This window comes from Brachypodium distachyon, chromosome 1 (genome assembly GCF_000005505.3).
Source record: "Brachypodium distachyon strain Bd21 chromosome 1, Brachypodium_distachyon_v3.0, whole genome shotgun sequence".
NCBI classification, from domain to species: domain Eukaryota; kingdom Viridiplantae; phylum Streptophyta; class Magnoliopsida; order Poales; family Poaceae; genus Brachypodium; species Brachypodium distachyon.
In genome coordinates this window covers 6,122,896-6,148,565 of record NC_016131.3, presented here as the reverse complement: position 1 = coordinate 6,148,565, position 25,670 = coordinate 6,122,896, and the positions used below count along the sequence as shown (strand labels likewise).

The following is a 25,670-nucleotide window of genomic DNA, read 5'->3' as shown; positions in this document are numbered from 1 at the left end:
GGAGAAAACAATGTGAATGAGTCCCACATAATACTTAATAACCCTAAAACAACATATCTTACAGAAAAACACACACACACTAACTATGACTAACTATGACTGTAATTTTTATCAAGATTTTTGCTGTTTGTGTACTCTTCTCATTAGGGATGGTGATGGTTCATGCTGAACGCTGATGTAAACTGTGGTTTCATTTTCAATGAAAATGGAACGGGGCGGGGCCCGTGGCTCTAAAAACACACACACAAACAATTCGTTTAAGGAAGGAGAGAGTGCAAGATTGTTCCAGCTGTTTAGCTAAAACCATACTACGGGTAGTGTGCAATTTCAAAACCAATCACGATCACATGCTTACGGGAATACTCGGAGCCCGAATGCCCGCGATATGCTCCGAGAGTGGCGGAGGGAAACATCATCCGTCAAAATTCAAAAAACACCAACACATTTTCAACTCGTAACCCGTGCCTCTCTCAAAACATGTCACCAGTCACCACACTCCCTCGTGCCGTTGGGTTCCCGATCGAAGAACGAAACCACCCGAGCCCTAGGCCCGCTGCCGACGGGGCCCATACGTCAGTTACCAGTTCCGCCCCCACCAACTTCTTCCACTCTCGGTCTCTCCGCGAAGATAGACGCGAACCGAACGCCACCCCCTCTCCTGCTCGTGTAGTCCTCTCTTCCAAACCCAAACCCCGATTTAAAAGAAAAGAGGATTAAAACCCAACAAGGCTGTGTAGCACGAAGCGCCTCTTCCTCCGGTCCTCCTCACTCCCTCCTTCCCCTAGGATCCCAATTCGGCCTCCCGGCGCCCGAATCCGCAGAGCTCCTCGCCTGATTCGTCGCCACCGTCGCGGATTTGCCCCGGCTCGGCCGCGAGGCGGGCCGGATCGAGGGCTGGAGCAGTGGGCTTGGGGGCAGGGGCAAGCAACCGCCGCTTCCCCACTCTTGCTCTGGGTGAGGCCGGCGATCTCGACTTCCCGGGGGGCTAGAGTTCTCCCCGCACGATCTGCTGATCCGGGGCATGCAGAGTTCTGGTGAGCTGCTCCGTTTCCGGATTTATAGGGGTTATGCTTTTTTTGGGGGCCGTTGATGTTTTAATAGTTTCCTTGTTATCTAGGGTACCAAAGAGAGTAGGGTTTTGCCCATTTCACGTGTTTGATCTCGCATTGCTATGAATTGCTCAATCATGTCGGGCTAGGTTTACACCTGGATTAGGAGTAGATCATGCTGTTTTATTAATTTAACCTTTTGTGAGAAGCCGATGGGAAGGGGTGTCATTTTGATTACTTTCCTTATCTTACGCAGGGTACTAGGATGGGGCTTAAAGGTTCGAAACGAAGCCTGATGCCAGGAATGGAAGGTGGCGAGACAAAGGATTTGGAGAGGGATACCTCCTTGGAGGTGGACAAATCTTCCATCGGCGGTGATGAGGATCTCGGCGGAGGGTTCACACTTACTGGGAAGAAAAGGAAGGATGAGACAGGTCCCACTGGTGAGAATGGCGGCAACGCAAAGAGGGTGTTGAGGTCAGACTCCATGGCGCTGCATGTGGATGCTGAGACGACGGTTGAAGCCGCTGCAGATGTCAGCAAGGGTGATAGTGTGGAGAAGACTGACTGTGAGGCTGTTGCAGAGAAAGATGGGGGTGAACTGCCCATAGTTGATGCTTGTAATGGTGATGAGCACATGGATGTGGTTGAAGTGAAAGTGGGTGATGCTACAAAAGTGACAGCTATTTGTCCTGAGATTAATGTGGAAAGTTCTGCTGTTGCTGAAGGGAATGGCTTAGACAACCAAAGAAACAATTTGGAATATGATGATAAAAGAGATGAGGCAGATGACAAGATTTACTCTACATCTCCGGAGGAGGAGAATGTGTCTGGACCTGGAACAAGTGGGGGCAGTACAGATGACTCCCAGGCAAACAAGGGTACCAATGGGCATTGCCAGGGGGAGGTCATAGACCCATCAGCTACACTAAATGATGATGAGCTGGGCACTGGTTTAATAAGAAGCAACACTATCAGCGGACCAGAATCTGTTCATCAAGATGATACTGTTGTGTGTGCTGAGGGAGTGGTTCTCCGTAGTGGTTGTCAGGGAGTTGAGAAGTCTTGTCATATTGATGGTGTACACGAAGAAACTAATCCTTCTCTAAATGAGAATGGAAAATGCACGATAGATAACCACATCGAGCTAACTGGTTGCACTAAGCAGAAGGAGGGCATAGACAGCCCGGTGGATGAAACCAAGGGGGTTTCAACTCCTGACATTGTATTTATGAGGAGAAAGTCATTAACTAGAAATACATGTGAACCAAAGCAGGTCAAACGTGAAGAGGATGTTCAGTTTGTGAGAAGAGTTACAAGGTCAGCTACAGTTAGACAGAGAGAAATTTCTGGAAGCACATCCAGAAGTAGTGCAAATGGGACCATGGAAAGCAAAGGGAAAAAGGAAGACGTTCTTCATCATTATACAAGGAAAGCGAGCAATGCTGCATCCTTAAAAGCTGATGGCACCAAACTGGCCAAACGTGGCACTGACACAAAGAAGCACACATTAAATGGGAAGGCTACTGCTCAAAGAAACTCAGGTGTCACTGGCAATGACGACCCTGCAAATATCACTGAAAACAAGGCATCAGAAACAGAGACAAAGATAAATTTGAAGTCCCAGCAGCCCATGAGAAGTGACAGCATTGTCAAGAAAACAACAAAAGATGCAGTTTCTGTGGTGGATCAGAACGTCTGTAGTTCAGCCATCACTGAAAAGAATGATACAGAGCTTACAGATTCTGAAGGAGTTAGATCTGAAAACAAGACTGCCGTTCGTAAATCAGTATTGTCAGTTGGTGCTAAGATTGTTGCCAGTAAGAAGAGGATATTGGAATCAGGTCTTGATAAAATTAGTGGAGAATCACCAGTTGAGACGTCATCCATGAAAAAGACAAGAAATACATCTTTTCATACCGAGGAAGAGCAATCAAAGAAGTCTTCTGGAAAGAAGCTTATGGGGAAGAACTGTGGTTCAGATACGAAACGTACTTTAACAACGCGAGGGCATCACAGTCAAGCAGCTGAGTCGAGCAGATCTGTTAACCGCTCTAACAAAAGAGGCTGTAAGCTTTCATATAAGGAATCTGATGATGATGGAACTGATATTGACACTCCCTACAAGAGAAATTGCAGAGGGCGGAGAGAAGGTGGTGTTCGTGCTGTCCAGAAAAAAGAGGATTCCAGTGAACCTGATGAACTCATTGTCGTGAAGAAAGAACGGCAAAAGAGGAAAGATTCCATGCAGAAACAAAGGTCCAGATCTATATCAAGCCATTCTCCTGGTTCTCCCAAAGCAAGTTATTCCAAAGGCAATAGAAAGGCTGAAAATGACTCCGGTGCAAAACCTACGAGCACAAGTGAACAGGTTAATACAGTAGGTCGTTTCGAGGAAAAACGAAAAATAAGTGAACATATAAAAGGCATACTTCTAGATGCTGGTTGGAAAATTGATCTGAGACCCAGGAATGGCAGAAATTATTTGGATTCTGTGTATATACCTCCTAGTGGTAAAGGATCTTACTGGTCTGTCACAAAAGCATATTCTGTGTTTATGCAATCTCAGCAAAAGGATGGAGCTAAAAGCCAGAGTTCACCAAAAAAATCTGCGTGTAGCCCTGATAAAAGTAGTTCTTTGCCAGAGGAGGACCTTAGCAAATTAAAAAGAATGGTCCTTAACAAGCGAAGGACCGAACCTGAGCTTCAGAAGTTAAGAAAGAAGAAACATGGTTTGCTTAAAAAGTTCAAAAGTTCTAAGAGCAAGCCAAAGGAAAGGAAGAATAAGATTTCAAAGGAAAGAAAAAAGCGCGGTGGTTGTGCTCTACTTGCTCGTGGCTCAAACCAGGAGGCTGGAAGCAGCACCGATGGTTTTGCTCCATATGAATGGAAACGCTCAGTTTTCTCCTGGTTGATTGATCTGGACATTCTATCTGTCAATGCAGGACTGAAATGTATGGATGAAAGCTGCTCGAAAGTTTTGCTAGAGGGTCTAGTCACCAGGGATGGAATTCAATGTAGGTGCTGTAGCAAGGACTTTGCACTACTTGAATTTGTGGCTCATGCTGGTGGTCAAGTGAGCAAACCGTACAGGAATGTACTCGTCGATGGGCTGGATAAAGACCTTCTGCATTGTCTCATTAGTGCATGGGACAAGCAGTCTGATTCTGAAAGACAGTCTTTTTTCCCTGTTAGCACCGAGGGCGATGATCCTAATGATGACACATGTGGTATTTGTGGTGATGGAGGCAATTTGATCTGCTGTGACGGGTGCCCCTCAACATTCCACATGAGTTGCCTAGAACTAGAGGTATGTAAGCAAGGAGTAAATGCTTTCATACATCAATTGTGTCAGGCTGTTGGCTTAATACCATTTTTACTCTGAGCAATAACTGCATGACTTTTCTTCTGATAGCATCGCACATTTGCCTGAACTTTTGTTTACGTGTGTGATGTATCTTTAGTGATTCCTAAATTATGGAGATATTGAAATGACTAGTGTAGAATTTCGAATTTCTTCCTATTATGCTCTACGACTTGGATAACCATATCTGGCGCAGCATTGTGTGATGAGCATGAACATCCGATTTGTAGGAACTACCCTCTGATGATTGGCGTTGTGCAAATTGCTGCTGTAAATTTTGCCAGGAGCATTCAAATGACGATGCTCCTGACATTGCTGAAGTCGATTCATTATGTACTTGTTCCCAGTGCGAGGAGAACTGTATGTGATCTCTTTATATCCTTCCTCTCGCAGTTCTTTGGTACTTACAAGTTTGGGATAATTCATTCTGTCAGCTGTTGATTTCTTTTTACTATAATATTGTGATTGTCAGTCATGTTATTGAGCAATGATGATGCCTGCAGATCACCCAGTTTGCTCTCCCGAGACTGAGAACCCATCCAGTGTCCCCAGTCAGGCAGGAGATTTATTCTGCCAGCAAAGTTGCAGACTGGTAATACTTGTCAAACTTATAGTTCTTTTCTTTCCGTGACTTCCTTTCTTGATGTATTAATGTGACTTTCCATGAGTATGATTTCAACATTGGCGTTTTATATTTTTCAGCTAACTAGCGAACTATTACTAGTTTATAACAACTGTCCATTTGAAAATTCGGCCCTTAAATATTTGCACAAGCCAGTAATCGGTGCTGCTTTTCTTTTTGAGTTATGTTACTTCTTCCGATCCATATTACCTGTCACAGCTTTGTCTAGATACACATGTATGTACCTATCCAATGAAACGCGTCTAGATACATGCGTATCTAGACAAAGCTGCGACAAGTAATATGGATCGGAGTAGTATTTTGTTTTGTGTCCATGTACCGGTACTTGATAAGCAACCAATATCATGGAAAGGTATGGAAATTTACTGAAATCATTTACTTTGGATATCTTTTTGAGTTTATCTTCTAGGTCTGAATATTTCCAACATGGCGACTTTTTAGTATCTGAAAAGAATGTAGAACTTTGAATGTCCGTATCCATGAAATAGTGATTACTTACATTGTCATTAATGCTCACTTTCGTTTATACTAGTATGATATTACTACAGAACTAATGCATCTGGGATACTGTGACAACTAGGGCACATTTTGTTCGCTTCCAATTTTGTAGGGTTTATGGACCCCCCCTCCCCCCCCCCCCCCCCCCACACACACATGCAGGTTATTTGAAGTTTCCTAAAAAGAACTGGCATCGTGATTAATGGAGCTGCCTCGTTTACCCCCCTACCCTGATCGTAGCCGTTATTGAAGTTTCCAAGATAGTTTGATTTCTTCTCGTAAGCATGTGCATGCGTTCTCAGGACATCCATTTATGGCCCATGCATTGGGTTGTTGGCGAGCTCGTTTAAAAACTGGAGGCGGCGCGATAGATTGTGCGGATGGTGGAGAGATTATGCCTTAATTGTGCCAGCGATCAAAAAGGGAAAAACTCGAATTTCATCCAACGCGCAATTTTTTTTAGTGTTTGTTAGCGAAATTTCTAATCCCCTACAAAAATAGATTGAGGGAGTAAACAAAATATTACTTCTTTATAACAAATGTCCTTTGGTCTTTAAACAAATAAATTGAAAAGCCGCTTTGTGGAATCAAACACTTCACAATTTTCAGCCATTTTGAAAGCTGAATCTTTGATTAGAGAAGTAAAACATTGTTGCTAACATGCCATTCTTTATTTATTTTCTGTTTCAGTCTGCATTGCAGTCCCCAAAGCTCATCACACCCATTGGATTCTTATGATTGATTTCCAGAATCTAAATTAACTTTATATATAATGCAGCTATTTGAGGAATTGCAGAATCTTCTTGCGGTCAAGAAGGATCTGGAACCAGAGTTTGCGTGCAGAATTATTAAGTGCATCCATGAAGATGTACCTGAAACAGCTCTTGCTTTGGATGAAAGGGTTGAGTGTAACTCCAAGATTGCAGTTGCTCTTTCATTGATGGATGAGTGCTTTCTTCCTATTATTGACCAAAGGACTGGCATCAACTTGATACGTAATGTTGTGTACAACTGCGGGTAGGCACTCTTTCTGCGAACTAATGATGCTGTAAGCAAGCTCAGGGATATTTTGTTGTTGATGTTGCTTTGGATGCGTAACTGTTTGTGACGTGCCCTCTTTCCCTTTCTCTGCACGTTTGTGTGTCAGTTCATTGTTTAGTGTTGCTGTACTTAGCGCCTGATAACCTTTAAAACTGGGCCATTTTCAATATTACCATTATCCTTTTGCCTGAGGCATAGTACTTGGCAGTATAGTTCTTGTTACTTGTTAGATGCATGTCAGCTGTATTAGGTTCAACTCCCAATATTACTGTTTCTTCACCATACATTTAATTGTGGAGATGTAACATTTGGCTTATTCTTAAGATTTTGCTGCTTGCCGTTTGTGGTCTTATACTTTGTGTTTTTGTGCTTGCATGGTAAGCCACACTAATCTTATATGTGTTTCTCGAAAAACATGGTGCATGTCAACACGAAGCTGGTGTTAGGAAGAACACTGACATATGATAGCATTTGTTCGTATGTTGAACATGTGTGTAATTAGGGCAATGCCACCACCAAAGCTTCAGGTGCTGTTGACCTGTTCACTAGAATTTTGTTCTGGTCTAGCTGTCTGCGTGACTTCCTATTGAGGCTTTTGGTAACACATTTAGGTTTGGACCTGATCTAGGCAAGCTAGCTCATTTTTTTGTGTTATTTTGGCACATTTCCTAATCTGATAGTATGTTAATACATTCAAATTAATGTGTATTTCGCCAGGTTCAATCGTATGATTTGTTGCAATGAAACATTTTAACTATTGATGACTGATAAGTCGTAAGCAAGCAGTCATCCAGTGCTTGGTACTTCTGTGTGGAATATGCCAGCTATATGCAATATATTCGTTAAAATAGAAAAGGAGACCTATTTACCGAAATCATCACCTATACATGCACCAAATAACAAAAGTGACCAATGCACCATGTCATTAATGCACATTCATGAAATATAATTGCTTATTCCTAGTTCAATAAAATGGCTATCTGGTGGATCAATTCCTAATGCTTTAGTGGACGCATATGTGATTTGACTGGTTTGATCTATTACGCTGGTATGAAGTATGAACACTCTGGCTTACTTTGTGTTGGTTTGCTGTCATGTCTTATTGGTTTAAATGTTTGTTTTATTTGCTGCTGACACACATTTGTCAAGTTCTTTATCTAACAGTTACATCCTTCATTATGTGTTTGGTAACAATTGGAACTTCTAATGTTCCTGAACAAGAGATGTTTGATTGCTGTCTCATTCCTTACCTGTGTGCAGCTCAAATTTTCTCCGGCTGGATTTTCGTGGATTCTACATCTTTATTTTGGAACGTGGAGATGAAATAGTATCTGCAGCATCAGTCAGGTGGGTTGCTTACTTCCTCTTTTATGTGATGCTATTTTTGTGACTGTTCTGCCATCTGTATGAGTTAAATGCACTATTCAGAGATATCAGTGGCATGTCTGCACTATGTATACCGAATTTAGATCCTTAAACTGAGTTTGTCTCGTTTCAGTTGCAAGTTTGTAGACGTAGAAGGTTGCAAGCAGTCATATATGCTCCAACTATGGAGTGGAAGCTGCATGCGTGCCTCTAATTTTAGTGTAGGAGATCTAAATTATAAAGACAAGTATTTAACCTGCATATAGGTTACTGATAATTCAAACTTGCTATGACCAAGTTATGTGAAATCATCTAGTGCTACTGCTATGTAAACCTTTACCAGATCATTACTTTGAGCACTGAGCAGTTTCCATGAAAGTGGTCATTTATCATGATTGCCCCGGTAGTACATTATAAAATAGTTTCACAGCACTGAAAAGTCACATAGTTGCATACTTTATAATAACCTTCGCAATTTTTTGCTTGCTAATGCTCACCTGTCTAGATATGTCCTTTGTGTCGGTAACTTTTTGGCCTATCTGGTTGCTTTCAGCAATTTTTTTCTTTTGCTGAACTGCTGGACTCTAATATAGTTTTACTGTTATTATGTCTTTTCTGAAATAGGATACATGGGACCAAGTGTGCAGAGATGCCATTCATCGGTACGCGGAATATGTATCGACGCCAAGGGATGTGCCGTCGACTTTTAGATGGAATCGAAATGGTACCATGATCTGAGTCCAGATCCTTTTAGGCATTCTTCAGGGTTCTTATACAGCACAAAAGTATTAGAGATATAGTCCTTTAAATCTTCAGTATGTCTTGCTCTAGTCCCAAAACTTTTAGAACTGCTCAAGCCCTAGCTGAATGCCTGCCTATTGCTGTGGAACTAACAAAAATAAACCTAATCATGGGGCACACCAGTCTCGGTACAAATCCTGGGGCACACCAGTCCTGTTATAATGCAGCTTTGAGTATCAATATGTGTGCTACAACTTTTCTCTTGAGTATGTTTCTTTATCTGGTATGGAAAGTTGTAATGGATATAGTATGCAAACATATATGAATGTCATAGTAGTGCAATTCCGTCATAGTACCTGGCATACTTTGCACCTTGTTTATAGGTTATACATGAACTGACCTGCTTTTAATGCCTTTTCTTATTTACATTTCAGATCCTGAGCTCTCTCAAAGTTCAGAAGTTAATCATTCCTGCTATCAGTGAACTTGTGGACACCTGGACATCTAAATTTGGATTTAGTCCACTAGAAGTTTCTGAGAAGCAAGAAGTCAAGTCTATCAGCATGTTAGTTTTTCCTGGTACAGGACTTCTTCAAAAGCCATTGCTGAAGAAGTCTTCAAGTGAGGAACACCCAAGTTCTGAAGGAGGTCAGCACAGTAACATTTCCCTTGCGTATATAGCAATTCTTCTTTTCCTTTATTTAATTGTGAGTGGTCATTTAAACAGTTGATACTGGCTTGTCTGGAGACGAGTCCAGGAAAGCATCTCATGTGGTCCATGAGGATTCTCTTTGCAACATTGCAAATGTGGAAAGCCAAGGTTCCGAGGTCACGGATCACGCGGATAACAGCAAAGATGCTGATACTTGCAAAGGTGAAGTTTCACAATATTCAATTTTACTCATTTTTGTTCGTATTTCAAATTGAATATCATTGAATATCAGAACTTGAGAACACAAACTTCCCTACCAAGGGACACAGTTGGAATTAGCAAAGACAATATTGATGAATCTTAAAAGAGCTTGAACTGAAATTTAATATTCGTTTTCCTTTGAAAATATGGTAACCCAGTGTGTTGTGTTTCTTAAACAGTTAATGCTTCTTGCATCCATGTTAGTTGCAGGAAACCCCTCCATGTACTGTAACGTACGTATTAATACTGGCTGTCTAAGATAACATCTTTGGACAAGTATAGCTTTATTTAGTATGCCTGTGAAGGTGACACACATGCTAGGATGTATGTCTGATTTGGCTAGTGACCGAATCTGCAAGAAACCTTCATGTATCGTCACATATTAATAGGGTTATTTAAGATAACATCTTCAGGTAACAGCTGTATATCCTGTTGCTTAGAAATAGATTGTATGCAACCACGATTTCTCTATCTTTACGTGGGTCTCAAGACTTTTAAATCTTCATTGCAGATTGATGAGCCTTGCCTGCAGAGATGTTTTTGGGTGTCGAGTCAAGACACAACCTGCTACATGGATGAAGCCATTTAATGATTTTTTTTTTTAACTTAGCCTGCCATGCATCTGCTTCCAGAAAGTAAACCTTAAAGGTTGCTCTTTTGAAGAAAAGTGCCTCCTCAGCTGTTTTGCCCCAGAATTTGATGACTCAATTGGCTGGTTGCCCAGGATTTCCTGGCCAACATGTGCAGTGTGCAGTAGTGAAAAATGTTCACAGCGACTATCTAACTTTGTCTGGTAACCTCAGAAGTCAGCATGTAGAACGGGGATGATAGTTTTATTTTCTGTATTTCTTGGTCGTTAACCTTTAACCAAAGGCCAGTGGTGCCGCAAAATCTTGGTGCATGTTTAATTCATTGTTAATAGCTTCGCATTTACCAGCCCATTTTTGCAACCAAAATCTCATACCTGTAAGATACTAATTTATGGGCGAACGGCTGTCATGCTGCAAGTAAATCTGAATTGAGCTTCCAACTCTGAAAGTTTTGGTTTATTAATGTGCGACTGTGGAAGAACGGGGCTTGTTGGACGCATAAGTATATCCGAATTGATCTTCCAACCAGAATCATGTGCAACGGTTTACTAGTGGCTTTCTGCATTGTGATAAGGAGCAATCATTCCCGATATCTCTGTTTTTCCTTGAACAATAAACGAGAGCTACGACCGGAAAAACCGGTGAACGACATCTTGGTGCCATACTTCAGCGACACATTGGTCTTTGCATCTAGGCATACTTGGTCTGTGAATCTAGGCTGGGTCGGGGGAGTATTCTCTTTCGTCATCTTAAAACAATACTGCGATGGTACTGCATCGAATGTTTGGTAGTAGGCAAGAGAACTGGGATGCAATTTTTGTTCTTCTCGGCGTTCAGAGGTAGTACAATGCTTGAAAGCATAACGTAGAGATCTAGAGGTAGGCGTCGGCGGTGTTGAGATCGTCCAGGATCTTGTTTCTCACGTCTCCCGGAAGCGAGGCGAAGGGTCCTGCCTTGGAGTAGAACTCCGCCAACGATTTGATGGCACTCTCCAACGCGACGTAGGACTCCTGCATCGGCGAAACATGCAGTAAGGCAGGTTAATAAATTGGGTAGTTTTAATAAATCACTTTGCTGAAGCCCCGACATCATTAGGCACGACCAATGTCAATGCTGAAAACGAGTCTCACATTCTTGCCAAGAGCATGATTAGACAGATGAATTGCAGCCTCAACAAAAGTTGCCAACATCTAATTTTCAATGGGGCAGTTTATCTTTGAGTGTTTCTCTAAGTGTAATTCGATTAGATGTCGCAGTTAGTTCCACTGAGAAACGAATAGAGCTGCATTTCCTGACAATATGCTACTACTAGAACTAGAGCTGAATGATTCAGAGTTGGCAAAAACCAATGCCAGTTACCTCCTTGGCGACGGCCTGCTGGCCTCTCCACCCACCGATGAACTCCCTGATGGACGCCTTGGCGGAGTCGGCGCCCCTCCGGAACTTGGCCACGTCGCCGCCGGCGTCCTCGCCCTCCAGCGACTCCCGCAGCGTCCTCACCACCTCCCTCGCCGCCTTCAGGTACGCCTTGGGGAGCACCTTCCCCCCCTTGGTCTCCTCGTTCGGGTCGAACAAGGACGTGATGGCGCCGACAACCCCTCCGCCGCCGCCGTCCTTCTCCTTCTCCTCCCCCGCCCTCGCGCGGCGCGCCGGCGCGACCGCGGCGCCCGCGAGGAGGGAGAGCGCGTGCGCTCTCCTGCTCAGCAGCCGCGCTCCGCCTGCACTGTTGGGCGAGAAGTTAGCGCGGAGGAGGCGCCATGGACGACCACAGCGCGGCAAGGACAGAGAGGAATTGAGGTTGCGATAAGTTACGGATAGGCTGCGGCCTGCTCCGTCCGTCCGGCCTGCTGCTTCGGCGACGGCGACGGCGAGCAGCAGTAGCACTTGCCCAGCTGAAGGGCCATCGGGGAAGGAGGCGCTGGCATTGCTAATTCGGCTGCGCGCAAGAATCGGCCGATTCGATGGTGTGGTAGATGCACGAAGAGGATGGGGCGGTTTCGGTGATGCGTTCTTACCTCTGCTCGTCGTGGTCTTGGTTGAACGAAGAGGAGGTCAGCTGTATGCAGAACCAGAGCCTTCTTATCTGAACTTCTGAAGGCAGCAGCTGCATTCCGGGTTGGCTCGAACAAGGAGGAGATGGACCGTCACCAGGTTTAATTGGCCCAGTGACAATGTGTGGGCTTTTCCAAATCTCATTTAATCAAGGCCTCGTCCGGTTACAGATTTCCCCACATGTATTGAAAGGATTTAATTTCCCTTCATCCCTCTCAAATCTCAATCCCTTCCGGTGTGGGATGAATTGTTCCGTAGTGTATTCAAACTAGTTATAATTTAGGTTTGCGGAAGAGATTTAGTGATTTCATAAAGAGAAAAAGACCGTATTTAACGTAAGAGACGGTTATATCTTCTTTCCTTATTAGCTGGACTAGAAGTTATACATAGACAAAGTGTTGATACGGACGGTTAAAAGACACCATGTAAAAATATCATGCGTTGGATTTTTGGTATCTCGACAAAAAAACTCCACAATGGAATGCGAGTTGATGCAAACAAGGGACGTTTCAACAAATGAAAATAGTGGGAAAAGTGCAGTCCCGAGGATTGCTCATGCACGTCAATTCTCCTTTTCAGGAATAAACAATTTTAGAAGACATACTAGCACGTTGTGAAGAGCATGAAGAGTGTTCTTCTGTTCATACTGAAACGTCGTGAGCTGGCTTGTGTATTTTATTTGGAGGTGACCTATCATCAAATTTGAGTTTTGATCTGAAATTGCAAAAAATGTGAATGACTGGAAATCGACCCAGATTTTTGAAAACCTAGAAAAAATTACATTTGAATGCTACGAACCAAATTAAAATACACTTAGAACAAAATCACAAAATGCTTATTTTAAGAAACTATTTTTTTATTTCTAACTGAATTTTTGGGCTCTTTTTTTCTTCGAAAAATTCTAAATTGTTTGTACTGGCTAGCTGTGCTTACCACATTTACCGGGGCCAATGATTTTCGATAACTTTTTTTTAGGTCAAACTAGTCCAGTTTTGGAGTTTAGGATCAGAAACTAAACCGGTCAACAGTAGAGTGCCAAATTTGGACAATTCTTCAACTGATTACGAATAGTACTACTCCGTACCGTACATTGTTAGAACAACTACAGCCAACACATCGGCCAAATATTTAACACGCACGATTATGGTTGATTCCGATCGAGCTAATCAAACTGGTACAGGAGTACTACTGAAAACCTGGTGTCTCGGTCGAGTTCTATTGTCCTTTTCTCAAAATTGGCAGCAGAGCGCCGGCGGAAACGTGCCGGTGACGACGGCCAACCGTGCAACGGCCGAAAGGCCAAAGATCATTTTCATCGATCCATCTTTATGGGGTGTCCCTTTTGTTTCGCCACCGTCCAAGGAAAAAAGAGTGGGCTGGGCCACCGCGGGACGAGATGTCGTCATGTCGAGTTCACGCCGGGGGCCACGCGACAGTTCTATGCTCTGTCTTAAAAAAAGACATTCAAAAAACGATCATACACTTGCACCTACGCGTCGGGGGCCACGCGACAGTTCTATGCTCTGTCTTAAAAAAAGACATTCAAAAAACGATCGTACACTTGCACCTACGAAGACACCGGTCAAATCTTAGAATAAACCCACGTAAATGTGAGCACCCACGTAAAGGTGGTCTGGTTCCACCGTAAGGAACCAGACCACCTGCTCAGCTCACATTTGCTATGTCTTCTGACAAAGACTTCAGTCTCGAAATTATTATTAGCCAGGCATTTAGTGTGTGTTTGTGATGAAATAGGTTCTTTTTTCTTTGGGATTTTTTTTTGCAATGCAGTAAGTTAACGGGATTTCAGTGGAAAATCTATGAGAAACGATGAATGTTTAAGGGAACGTACGCTGACCTGTTACAAACAGGTTCTCAATCCCAAAATAAAGAAAAGACAAGTTCTTAGATAAAATATGTGACATACACACAAATGGAGCATCACTATTTGAAATTTATGATAACATTTTTGTGTGCCGAATCTCAACAAAGTATTTTTATTATCGTTCGATTTTTTTCTGGGAAGAAGATGCAAAGGAACCCAATACCCCGGTGGCACGCACTAAATGCATGACTAATAATAATTTTGAGACCGACAAACAACATGAAGAGTACATCACAATTAAACACTAGTGTTCTTCGTTTATATAAAAAAAGACACTTGTCTTCTCCGATGACAGCGAGGATGTTTCCTGACAAGGCTATGAAGATTTTTCTCTTCATGTTGTTTTTCGGTGTCGGGGCGGCATGTTTGCCACTCTATTTTAAATTATAAAACCTTCTAGTTTTGTTCCGAGTCAATGTTTTTTTTTTCTAACCAAACTTACAGAAAAATGTATTAATAACTACAATATCAATAAGTATACTATCAATATATATATATATATATGTTATTTAATAGAACTAATCTAGTGCTATAGATGTTGGTAGGTTTTTCTATAAATTTAATCATTTTTTTACTTGCTTGTGTGGAGGCTGAGTCCACCCATAGTTTTAAGCCAGTTTACCCTATTAACCTGTGGATTTTAATTTTTTAACTCTATACTAGTTCTTATTTCAATGCATCTCACCCTCTCTTATGGAAAAAATAAATCCTAGTACGGAGTACCAAAATAAAAATAAAAATAGGATACAAAAATAGGACGATTTCCAAACCTGCCATCCTGTCGTTGTACTTGGCATGAATGGACCATTTTCTTTCTTCTCCTTTTCGCTCTTTCGGTGGAGCCGCCAGCAGCGCAGAGCACCCATGGAAAAATCGATGGCCGGAGCTAGCTGCTGGTGGTGTCTCGCGGGGTGGGCGTAGCGATTCCGGCCTTTCCCAACAAAAAGGAAGACTTGAACCAGCTCACATCCCCGCGACCGCCACCCCACTCCGTCCCTCGCTCCGCTCCCACCACCTTGTATATTCTTCCTTTTCTCCTTTCCTTCCTTCCTCTGCTTTCCTTCCATCTCCTCCTACTAGCCTCCTGCCATCCCATCGCATCGCTAGCTAGCTTGCCCCCGCCTGCCCTTTCCAGTTGTCAGCGTGCGCATTCGCAACAACCGCGCTCGAGTTCAGCTAAGTTTAGCTCGGGAGGTCCCCGTGTTTGCATGAGCAGGAATCAATCCCTCGCCAGCGGCTGCGATCGCGCGGAGTTTGAGTCCACCCGTGGACTGAATCGGTCAAATGGTCAGCTTGCTTCTTCTAGCTCTAGCTATGGCTCTGCGTGCCGTTGATCGTCGATGCATGGGCTAGTTGTTTGTTTCGACCCGTTGATTTCCTGTTTCCTTGGGACAGGGGACTCCGGTGAACATCATCGTCGGGTCGCAGGTGTGGCTGGAGGATCCCGACGACGCGTGGGTCGACGGCGAGGTCACCGGGATCAAGGGCGGAGACGTCACCGTCGCCACCACCAATGGCAAAACGGTGAGCGACTGTACCTGAGCGCGCTAGCTTTTCGTCCTTCCAGCGTCCCAGAGAGGCTTTGGTCACTTTGGCGTTGCGGAAATTGTTTAAAGCTTTTTACAGAGTTCAGAGCAAGCTAGCAATCGAGCAGTGCCTACAAACTGTTTGTTGAATTGCCTCGGTGGAACTGACACTGCGGGATATTGTTGCTTTCAATTCAATTGCCAATTGTTATCTGTTGCATGGGACATGAGTTCTGATCATTGCGTTCAGGTTGTGGCTAGCCTTGCGAGTATACACCCCAAAGACACGGAAGCGCCCCCGGCAGGAGTCGATGACATGACGAAGCTGGCCTACCTTCATGAACCAGGGGTCTTGCATAACCTCGCTTGTCGGTACGGCCTTAACGAGATATACGTGAGTACTCTAGGATTGCCCATCTTGATGTTCCCCCAATCAACAACCGCTCCAGTTAATTGTCTGACGTTGTGAGTAATTCAACAGACATACACCGGGAACATCTTGATTGCAGTCAACCCTTTCCAGAGGCTGCCTCATCTCTATGATGTGCACATGATGGAGCAGTACAAAGGCGCCACCTTCGGGGAGCTCAGCCCCCATCTCTTTGCGATTGCAGATTCTTGTTACAGGTGTGTGCATGTGTTCTGTGGCCTTGGACAGACAACTAAGTCGACTTGGAAATAGCTCATTCGTGCATCTGTGGTCTGTGGGCATTGGACAAAAAACTAAGTCGACTTAGAAATATCAATCCACTTGAATATATCGTGGCTGATGCTTTCCACGGTTTTATTGCTGAGAACATTTTCAGGGCAATGATCAATGAACATGGAAGCCAGTCAATCTTGGTAAGTGGTGAGAGTGGTGCTGGTAAGACGGAGACAACGAAGATGCTCATGAGGTACCTTGCATTCATGGGAGGAAGGTCTGGAACAGAGGGACGAACCGTTGAGCAACAAGTATTAGAGGTAGGAAAACACAACATTTTATTCATCTTCTTACCCTTTCTTCTAGAATGCCTCTACAATTCACTTGTTAAAACTAACTCTTCTTGATTCTTGTACAATGCACTCAGTCTAATCCAGTACTGGAAGCATTTGGCAACGCAAAGACGGTGAAGAACAACAACTCAAGGTGGATTCTTGAATTAGCAATTGCAGCAGATATAATTTTAGTTGTTATACTTACCATGTCAATTTTCCAGCCGTTTCGGTAAGTTTGTTGAAATCCAATTCGACAAGTACGGAAAGATATCTGGTGCGGCTGTTCGCACATACCTCCTTGAACGATCACGAGTATGCCAGGTCTCTGATCCTGAACGGAACTACCATTGCTTTTACATGCTATGTTCTGCACCACCGGAGGTAATTCCGAACAAGCAGTACCTAAATAGCACTTACCATATCTGCATGGTTAATATGTGCAGAGTTGAAAGACTAACTTGTTAATTAATTTCAGGATGTGAAAAGGTTTAAGGTGGGAGACCCAAGATCATTTCATTACCTGAACCAAACAAACTGCTATGAAGTAGCTAATGTGGATGATGCAAGAGAATACCTAGAAACGAGAAATGCTATGGATATAGTTGGCATTTGTGAAGAAGAGCAGGTAATTCGACTATGGTAAGACTTGCATGAAATAGTATGATATTGCATGGACTAGAACTAATTCATATTTTTCACTGCTCAAGGATGCAATCTTTAGAGTAGTAGCGGCAATACTTCATCTAGGAAACATTAATTTCTCCAAAGGGGAAGAAATTGATTCGTCAAGGTTGAGGGATGAGAAATCAGTCTACCACCTGAAAACAGTGGCAGAACTGCTAATGTATGTCTAATTTCTTTTAATGGTTTGTGTCTGGTGAACTGCATCTTTCGAGTATATACTCAAGTACATCATACATTTTAGGTGTGATGAGAAGTACCTCGAAGACTCTCTTTGTAAGCGTGTTATTGTAACACCTGATGGAAATATCACAAAACCTCTCGATCCAGACTCTGCTTTACAGAGTCGTGATGCCTTAGCAAAGACGGTGTATTCACGACTTTTCGACTGGTAAGAATGAAGTATCATATTCAGCAATGCATCAAATAAAGAATAAAATAGCAAGTGTTAGATCTTATTAGTGTGTCTTTGTATCTTGGGTCTTTGACCTCCTCCTTGTAAATACTTGTAAATATTTTGTTTGTTAATATATTCACTGTCGGAGCCTCTCCTGCAGTTTCTTTTCAAAAGAAAAACTAGTGTCACCACACTACCACACTGTCAGATATATGTACGGACAAACATATCCAAGCATGAACGTGGTAAAAGGATCATAAAATTTTGAGCACCTCAAACTTATATCTTCCAGCTCTATTGTATGTCATTTAATCAGTAAAGGGTTTTCTTATCTCGGTTAACAGGATAGTGGATAAGATTAATAACTCTATTGGTCAAGATCCTGATGCAATCAGCATAATAGGGGTCCTGGATATATATGGATTTGAGAGTTTCAAGATCAACAGGTTTGCCATTACTAACTATTTTTAAGAAACGGAACGCTACAAAGTTGCAAATATGACAGTGGTTCAGTTTCATAGTGCCTGAAGTATGATTCACTTTGCCCATCTGACAGTTTTGAGCAACTATGCATCAACATGACAAATGAAAAGTTGCAGCAGCACTTTAATCAGGTGAGCGAAGGCCTATAGTACGAAGAACCAAATTACTGGGAAATATATTTAATATATAAGGAAACCTGTGTATTGCTTTGGCAGCACGTATTCAAGATGGAGCAAGAAGAATACACAAGGGACGAAATAGACTGGAGCTATGTGGAATTCGTGGACAATCAGGATGTGCTGGACCTGATTGAGAAGGTAAGCATTTCAAAAGTGGGATATGTGAACTTCCTCAGAAGAATCAAGTATTTAGTATTTACTGATCAATATCACTTGAATATTTTTCACAGAAACCTGGAGGGATAATTGCACTACTGGATGAGGCATGGTATGGATAGTAAAAAAAAATACCCATAAAAGAAAATTGTTTTGACTTTTAAGTTACTCCGTATGTAGTTGAGTAGCTTTGTGTATAAGCTAACACTTGAAAGAATGAAAATATTCTTTAGTATATATATTTTTTAAATAGCATAGGATAGCTTTCCTGGAATGCAAACTGATTGTAAATGTAAGTGTATGACATATGCTTATCCATGACACAGCATGTTTCCGAAGTCCACTCATGAGACATTTGCACAAAAGATGTATCAAACATACAAAGCACATAAGCGCTTCAGCAAGCCCAAACTTGCAAGGACTGCATTTACAATCAACCACTATGCAGGAGATGTAAGCATTTGTTCAACATATACTATGATAATTTGATATGTATAATCCGTTTATAAATGATACCTGTAAGCAAGAACTTTGAACAAGCTATTCCACTCAACAGGTCACATACCAAGCTGACCAGTTTCTTGACAAGAACAAAGACTATGTGGTGGCTGAACATCAAGCTCTACTAAATTACTCAAGGTGCCCTTTTGTAGCAAACCTCTTTCCTCCATTACCTGAGGAAAGTTCTAAACAGTCCAAATTCTCTTCCATCGGCACTCGCTTTAAGGTGTGTCATGTTGGAGCTAGATCTCTATGTTTAGTTTTGGAACGGTGAGTAACCCTATATTACATAATATGTACAGCAACAACTACAAGCCTTGATGGAAACACTGAGTACGACAGAGCCACACTACATTAGATGTGTGAAGCCTAATACTGTACTGAAACCTGGCATCTTCGAGAACTACAATGTCTTGAATCAACTGAGATGTGGTGTATGTACTTATTCTGCCTTGCTACTCAGCAATCTTGTTTTCATGTTTTGTACTCCAATGGGTTTGGAAATTTCGTTGTGCTAATGGCTCGTGATGCAGGGTGTTTTGGAAGCAATCAGGATCAGTTGTGCTGGCTATCCGACAAAGAGAACATTTGATGAGTTCATTGATCGATTTGGAGTGCTTGCACCGGAGCTTGTGGACAGGTATGGATACTCCAGTTATGCAATTCGATTAGAAGATGTAAATAGACACAAAAACTCAAGTGAAGTATATCGATTATACATTTATACATTCTCAAAAAGATTAGATATTCCCTTGTTCTATAATTCTTTTCAGTTCTGATGAGAAGGCAGCTTGCGCAGCAATATGTGATAGAATGGGATTGAAGGGATATCAGGTAACCTAGAAACAATGGGAAATTGCGAACATATCAACATTATCCACCATGTATGTATTTGCAAGTTGAACTGACTGCGCACCCCCTTTTTTTTAATCAGATAGGGAAAACAAAGGTATTCCTAAGAGCTGGTCAGATGGCAGAGCTGGATGCTAGAAGAGCAGAAGTATTGGCCAATGCCGTTCGACTTATCCAGAGGCGTATAAGAACACATCTTATGCGAAAGGAATTCACCAACTTAAGAAAAGCTTCCATTCAAACTCAGAAGTTCTGGAGAGGTATTTCGTCACTGCTTTGAGTTCAGTACTTAATGCTTTGTTCTGACTTGACACTGACGTACATTATAATCAAATGGTGCAGCACGACTAGCTCGAAAGCTTTTTGAGCACATGAGAAGAGTGGCTGCTGCAATTACGATACAGAAGCACACACGTACTCGTTCTGCCTGGAAAGCATATCTACAAATCTACAGATCATCAATAACAATACAGACAGGATTACGTGCAATGGCAGCTCGCAATGAGCACAGATTCAGAAGACAGACCAAAGCTGCCATAATCATCCAGGTTTGTATTATCATGTGAATCATGATACAGAGATAATTTCATAATCAGCGTCTTAACTACATTTTGGATCTCAGACTCGATGGCGCCAGCACAAAGCTTATGTTGCTTACAAACAGCAAAAAAAAGCTTCTTTGATTCTCCAGTGCTCGTGGAGGGCACGTGTGGCAAGAAAGGAACTTAGAAAGCTCAAAATGGTCTGTCCATTTTCTTATTGAGAAGCCGTACAAATTCATTATATTTTAGTGCATTTTAACTAAATGTAATTATGTAAACAGGAAGCAAGAGACAATGGTGCACTGAAAGAAGCAAAAGACAAGCTGGAAAAGAGAGTTGAGGAACTCACCTGGAGATTAGACGTTGAGAAGCATTTGAGGGTAACTTACTTATATCAACAGAGTAGTTTTTGTAGATTTTATTATGTTGCTTGGACAGAAATGAGTTACTAAGTTATGTCTTGTTTGTAGATTGACCTTGAGATATCCAAGGGTCAAGAAATTGCAAAGTTACAATCTGCGTTGCAAGAAATGCGAGAAAAGCTTGAGGAAGCCCATACAGCAATAATAAAGGAGAAAGAGGATGCAAAGCTAGCAATTGAGCAGGCACCACCAAAGATAGTAGAGGTGCCAGTGGTGGATAATGAAAAAGTTGAGTTGCTGACAAGTCAAAACGAGGAACTTGAGGTATAAGTACCCAATAGGGTCTACAAATTTACTCAAAAGCAACAAGATTCACAATTTTATTCTGCACGGAAATTCTCATATCCCATGTTTTGATCCAGGGCAAATTTGGTATGTTTAAAAAGAAAGCTGATGATCTTGAGAACAAAGTTATTGAGATTCAAAAACAGTTTGACAAATTGTCACGGGAGACACAAGAGCGAGACTCCAAAATTAATCAACTTGAAGAGATGATTTCTAGGTACTAAAGTCATAGCTTTGGGAAAAATTGACACATAAAAATATTACAAATCTTATCCATTCAGTGCCTTATTATGTATGGTTCAGGCTTGAAACAAATTTATCCAGCATGGAATCTGAAAACCATGTTCTGCGTCAACAATCGTTGCTTGCATCAGCAGATGATGATAAATCAAGACAAATAGAGAGGTATTTTTTTTACTTCCTCTGTCCAACAAAAGATGTCTCAAGTTTGTCAAAACTTGGATGTATGTAGACATGACTTAGTGTATAGATGCATTCAAATTTGGTCAAAGTTGAGACGTCCTTTGTTGGACGAAGGGAGTACAATATGCATAACTTGTATTTGCATTCTTATCCACTTTCCACTCTGAAATACTCATAACTTAATATGACTTATCTAGTCTGGAGAGCAAGATTGCCAACTTGGAGTCAGAGAATCAATTGCTCCGCAACAATTCTGCACTAGCTGTTCAGGCAGCAGTCACTCCTGAAGTGATTCAGCCATCAGTTATTGAGGTAAAAAAAACCTTAAAGAAAGATTTAATAATATACATTTTCGGATTTGACAACTATGTTTAAGTATAATATTGTACTAAAATTTGTGTTAAAATCTCATCAGGTTCTCGAAAATGGACAGCAGCTTGGAGAACTTAAAATCTTCAATGTATGTGTTATAGCTTACAACTCAGTGCTACCCAACAAACTACTATAATATAAAAGAAGAGTACTCAAGCATGTCATTCAGTTAATGTGACTATGTTATACTTGCAGGAGCAGGTGGTTGTTCCCCCGGTAAAGAATTTAAGCAAACAGAAATCGCTCACGGACCGGCAGCAAGTAAGTCAGGTTCTTTGAATCTTTTTATATTATTGTGGGAAATAAGTTCCATGTATTTAATTAACATACGTGGTTGGATCTCAAGAATGTGCCTTTTGATTCTTTTTTACACTCACTCTTTCACAGGAAAATCATGATGTACTTATCAAAAGCCTGGCTGAAGACAGGAGATATGACAACCGTAGACCAGCTGCAGCATGTATCGTCTATAAATCACTCCTGCACTGGCACTCATTCGAAGCAGAGAAGACTAACATATTTGACCGTATCATCCATACAATTAGGTCATCTATTGAGGTTGTTATTCCCATGAATTGTTATACCATTTTCCCTTTGCAGTGACACAAGAAACTTGGTAAGAAAGTTGTTGAGAAACTCATTAGCTGAATACATGTACAGAGTGCTGAAGGTTCTGGAGAACTGGCTTATTGGTTGTCGACAACATCGACCCTCCTTTACCTTCTACAAAATACCCTTAAAACTAGCAGTTCATCGACTAAAGGATCAAACCGCAGCAGGACCTCAACCGGCAACTTATTCAATAGAATGATGCAAGTAAGTTCTGCATCCAGACTTCCCTCTGCATACATAGAAGTTCTGAGTTGTGACGTTAAGTTCATTTGTTATATGAGCTTATTTGTTGGAGTTCTGTTTAGAATCTTCTAGCATATGCCATATGGGCTGTTGTGCATCAGGACATTGCTCCTCGTGCTCAATCTTTGTTTACGTTTTGAACTGCTAGTGCTACTGTCGTATCTTATCAGTTTCACGCTTTGAGATTGGGAGCAAAAAAACTCCTACATTCGGGGGGAAATGAACTCACAATGCCAAAAACTGTATTTTCAGAATGCTCGATCATCATCGTCAGGATTAGGCATTTCAAGCGGTTACAGTGGAATGATAGGAAGGACTGACATTGCATCAATGGTAGAGGCTAAGTATCCCGCTGTTCGTTTCAAGCAGCAGTTAACAGCATATGTGGAGAAGATATATGGCATGATGAGAGATAGCCTGAAGAAGGAAATAAGTACAATATTGATTATGTGCATACAGGTACCTCAGGCATCCCCATGTAACCAGTCTGGGTGTAATGCATTTTCTTTTTGAGAGGTGGGTATCATGCCGTATGACCTTTCTAACATTGTCAATCTTCATAGGCTCCGAGAGCTGTTCGTGTGAGATCATCTAGAGGATCATTGAAAAGCATACACTCTAGTGCACTATCAAGGCAAGTATCAAATGTGCATTGGCAAAACATTGTTATGTGCCTGAATAATACATTGGAAACAATGAACAGCAATTATGTGAGTACAGCCTTACTTATTTTCAGTTGTCTCGCGGTCAGTAAATATAGAACAATACACTATTACACTGAGAATCTGCCCTTTCTTAACTTAATTTGTAGGTACCTCCAATGATAATTAGGAAAACATTCAGTCAAGTGTTCGCATTTATGAACGTCCAACTCTTTAACAGGTACTGCTAATGTGTAAAAACCTCGATTTAACTCTTCTTGACTGCCGCTGTCATTTGAGACATCACTAGTAAATGCTTCACATGGTTTGAGTCTAAAATATAGAAAATACTATGATTCTTCATTCAGCTTGCTACTCCGCCGTGAATGCTGCTCCTTTAGCAATGGCGAATTCTTGAAGGCCGGCTTACAGGAACTGGAGCAGTGGTGCTCTAGAACAACTGAAGAGGTGAAAAAAAATATATCTTTGCAGTTTCAGCAACAGAAACAATAATCGGTAGAAAAGCACCAGACTAAAATGTATTTTCATAATCCAGTTTGCAGGAACATCTTGGGATGAAATGAAACACATAAGGCAGGCAGTTGGGTTCCTGGTATGCCTGAGAACATGACCTTATTGACAATCATAGATGTTCCATCTGCCTACATCAACCTACTAAAAGAAATCAAATTTGCAGGTTTTGCATCAGAAGTCGCACAAAACCTTGGATGAAATCACAGATGAGCTATGCCCCGTAAGTCCTGAACAAGACAAACTTGGAAATGCTTGAATTTTGGCAAACCATCAGGTATCAAATATTGTGCAATTTTCGCAGGTTCTGAGCATCACCCAAATATGTCGTATAGGAACAATGTTCTGGGACGACAAATATGGTGCACAAGGTCTATCTCAAGAGGTATGTGAATGCTTTGCTAGAGTACACATGCTTCCATTTTCAAGCACTGGCGCTCATTTATTTATCAAGATATTCCATGAAAGCATGCAAATCATTAACATGGTGTAAAATAAAAAAAAACTACAACATTTATTTTACTTTTCATGACAAAAACGAGCATGTAAACAGGTAATTGGAAATATGAGAACATTGACGACCGATGACTCGGTAGCTACTCCAAATAGTTCTTTCTTGCTAGATGACGATTCAAGGTATGTTCAATACTGCCGGTACAAAGATGTAATGTACGGTAGATCACATTACTAAAATTGCAACAATAACCATTAATCTAACACCCAAATGAATGAAATTGCAGCATACCGATATCCTTGGATGATATCTCACGGCTGATGCTTGACATCAACCCGTCTGACGTGGAGCCGCCACCGCTGCTGAGGCAGAACTCTCAATTTCACTTTCTTCTGCAACAATGTACATAATGATTGCATTGTATATACAGGAAATACAGAAAGGTAAAGTTTTTTTTTCCGAAGGACCTGGGTTACTGAAGATTTTGTTTTACTGGAGTGCATAGTTTGAGTTGTGGTTTCTTTCTATCTTCAACTGGGAATTTTGGGTGGATTTTTGTTAGTAAGTGTGAAAAATGTTATAAGAAAGGGAAAAAAATAGAAGATTTGATAGTTTTCTTTTCATTTTTTATGACGGAGGAAACATTGTAATTCTTTTGTATAAGTGTATGAATGGAACTTCACTGTGGAAGTATGTGGAAGTACATGTGTAGATTTCTTTTTCCCAACTGAATCCAATGCCAGCATTTTATGCTTCAGTTTCTCGTTTGTAGAGTGGGCCAATCATCATGATATTGTAAATCCTTATTGTCAAGCCTATCATAAGTATGCACTTTCAGTTATTTATAAAATATAGTAAATCCTTATATTGTCAAGCTCTTAACATATCCAGATGAAACATTGCGGGGAGTTGAAATTATGTCTGGCTTGACTCGGCCAGCATCAAGTTCCGGCACATTGCAAACTATGTTCCACAGTATGATTATGAAAATCAACACCCTATTGATCTGATCCTTAGAGCCGGCAAAAGTCCTTGTTGTAACCACGGCTCATGAAACGTTTCTCATAGAATTAATTTGGCTATATACAACAGTTGATGTCCATGCACGATTGCTCACTATTGCCTTAATTTTTTTTCTTTTACTTGCATTTTTTGTTTAATGACAATAGAGAATCATTATCACGTGGTGTATTTTTCTTTATCAAGTTATAAGAAGTTCCGATTTGACAAATCATGTTTCGGCTTTTGTAG

The 25,670-nt window shown here is 41.5% G+C and overlaps 3 protein-coding genes across 5 annotated transcripts; 2 read left to right on the top strand and 1 right to left on the bottom strand.

Moving 5' to 3' along the window:
- The first annotated feature begins 663 nt into the window (after positions 1–663).
- LOC100827015 lies at positions 664–10,652 on the top strand. The gene is made up of 10 exons (XM_010231678.3): positions 664–1,034; positions 1,306–4,359; positions 4,644–4,773; positions 4,917–5,005; positions 6,333–6,571; positions 7,856–7,942; positions 8,585–8,684; positions 9,136–9,349; positions 9,429–9,575; positions 10,126–10,652. Exons 2-10 carry the CDS (start codon positions 1,315–1,317, stop codon positions 10,128–10,130), a joined length of 4,056 nt encoding a protein of 1,351 aa, XP_010229980.1. The 5' UTR covers positions 664–1,034; positions 1,306–1,314; the 3' UTR covers positions 10,131–10,652.
- A 116-nt stretch (positions 10,653–10,768) lies between these two features.
- LOC100826702 (photosystem II D1 precursor processing protein PSB27-H2, chloroplastic) lies at positions 10,769–12,321 on the bottom strand. The gene is made up of 3 exons (XM_003559377.4): positions 12,017–12,321; positions 11,564–11,927; positions 10,769–11,214 (listed from the first exon to the last, which is right to left on the bottom strand). The coding sequence occupies exons 1-3, from the start codon at positions 12,127–12,129 to the stop codon at positions 11,077–11,079; spliced, it is 615 nt and encodes a 204-aa protein (XP_003559425.1). The 5' UTR covers positions 12,130–12,321; the 3' UTR covers positions 10,769–11,076.
- A 2,731-nt stretch (positions 12,322–15,052) lies between these two features.
- LOC100826389 (myosin-12) lies at positions 15,053–25,653 on the top strand. 3 transcript variants are annotated; one of them, XM_010231660.3, is made up of 40 exons: positions 15,053–15,428; positions 15,537–15,665; positions 15,918–16,061; positions 16,149–16,294; positions 16,474–16,630; positions 16,738–16,796; positions 16,867–17,026; positions 17,121–17,270; positions 17,353–17,489; positions 17,571–17,717; positions 18,068–18,169; positions 18,280–18,337; positions 18,422–18,523; positions 18,616–18,653; positions 18,868–18,994; positions 19,098–19,268; positions 19,345–19,476; positions 19,576–19,682; positions 19,816–19,876; positions 19,977–20,154; positions 20,237–20,442; positions 20,517–20,636; positions 20,718–20,816; positions 20,907–21,122; positions 21,221–21,360; positions 21,447–21,548; positions 21,764–21,878; positions 21,982–22,026; positions 22,134–22,199; positions 22,326–22,496; positions 22,599–22,754; positions 23,046–23,252; positions 23,357–23,503; positions 23,605–23,675; positions 23,803–23,902; positions 23,991–24,047; positions 24,132–24,188; positions 24,270–24,350; positions 24,519–24,601; positions 24,706–25,176. In XM_010231660.3, exons 1-40 carry the CDS (start codon positions 15,426–15,428, stop codon positions 24,827–24,829), a joined length of 4,671 nt encoding a protein of 1,556 aa, XP_010229962.1. In that variant the 5' UTR covers positions 15,053–15,425; the 3' UTR covers positions 24,830–25,176. The 3 variants fall into 3 exon arrangements, with proteins under 3 accessions (XP_010229962.1, XP_024313066.1, XP_024313067.1); XM_024457298.1 differs by lacking the exons at positions 15,053–15,428; positions 15,537–15,665; positions 15,918–16,061 and adding an exon at positions 25,311–25,653 and having other exon boundaries at positions 16,134–16,294; positions 24,706–24,862; XM_024457299.1 differs by lacking the exons at positions 15,053–15,428; positions 15,537–15,665; positions 15,918–16,061; positions 16,149–16,294; positions 16,474–16,630 and having other exon boundaries at positions 16,867–16,874; positions 16,967–17,026.
- The last annotated feature ends 17 nt before the right edge of the window (positions 25,654–25,670 follow it).

What these genes read in the sequence shown, in the direction of transcription:
- LOC100827015 (XM_010231678.3), top strand. Translation starts at nt 1,315, where the DNA reads ATGGGGCTTAAAGGTTCGAAACGAAGCCTGATGCCAGGAATGGAAGGT. An exon ending in TGAGTTGCCTAGAACTAGAG is followed by an intron (nt 4,360 to 4,643) that starts GTATGTAAGCAA and finishes TCCGATTTGTAG; the next exon opens with GAACTACCCTCTGATGATTG. An exon ending in TTTTAGATGGAATCGAAATG is followed by an intron (nt 8,685 to 9,135) that starts GTACCATGATCT and finishes TTTACATTTCAG; the next exon opens with ATCCTGAGCTCTCTCAAAGT.
- LOC100826702 (XM_003559377.4), bottom strand. Translation starts at nt 12,129, where the DNA reads ATGCCAGCGCCTCCTTCCCCGATGGCCCTTCAGCTGGGCAAGTGCTAC. An exon ending in GAGCAGGCCGCAGCCTATCC is followed by an intron (nt 11,928 to 12,016) that starts GTAACTTATCGC and finishes CTCGCCCAACAG; the next exon opens with TGCAGGCGGAGCGCGGCTGC. An exon ending in AGCAGGCCGTCGCCAAGGAG is followed by an intron (nt 11,215 to 11,563) that starts GTAACTGGCATT and finishes TCGCCGATGCAG; the next exon opens with GAGTCCTACGTCGCGTTGGA.
- LOC100826389 (XM_010231660.3), top strand. An exon ending in TATGTTCTGCACCACCGGAG is followed by an intron (nt 17,027 to 17,120) that starts GTAATTCCGAAC and finishes AATTAATTTCAG; the next exon opens with GATGTGAAAAGGTTTAAGGT. An exon ending in ACAGTGGCAGAACTGCTAAT is followed by an intron (nt 17,490 to 17,570) that starts GTATGTCTAATT and finishes CATACATTTTAG; the next exon opens with GTGTGATGAGAAGTACCTCG.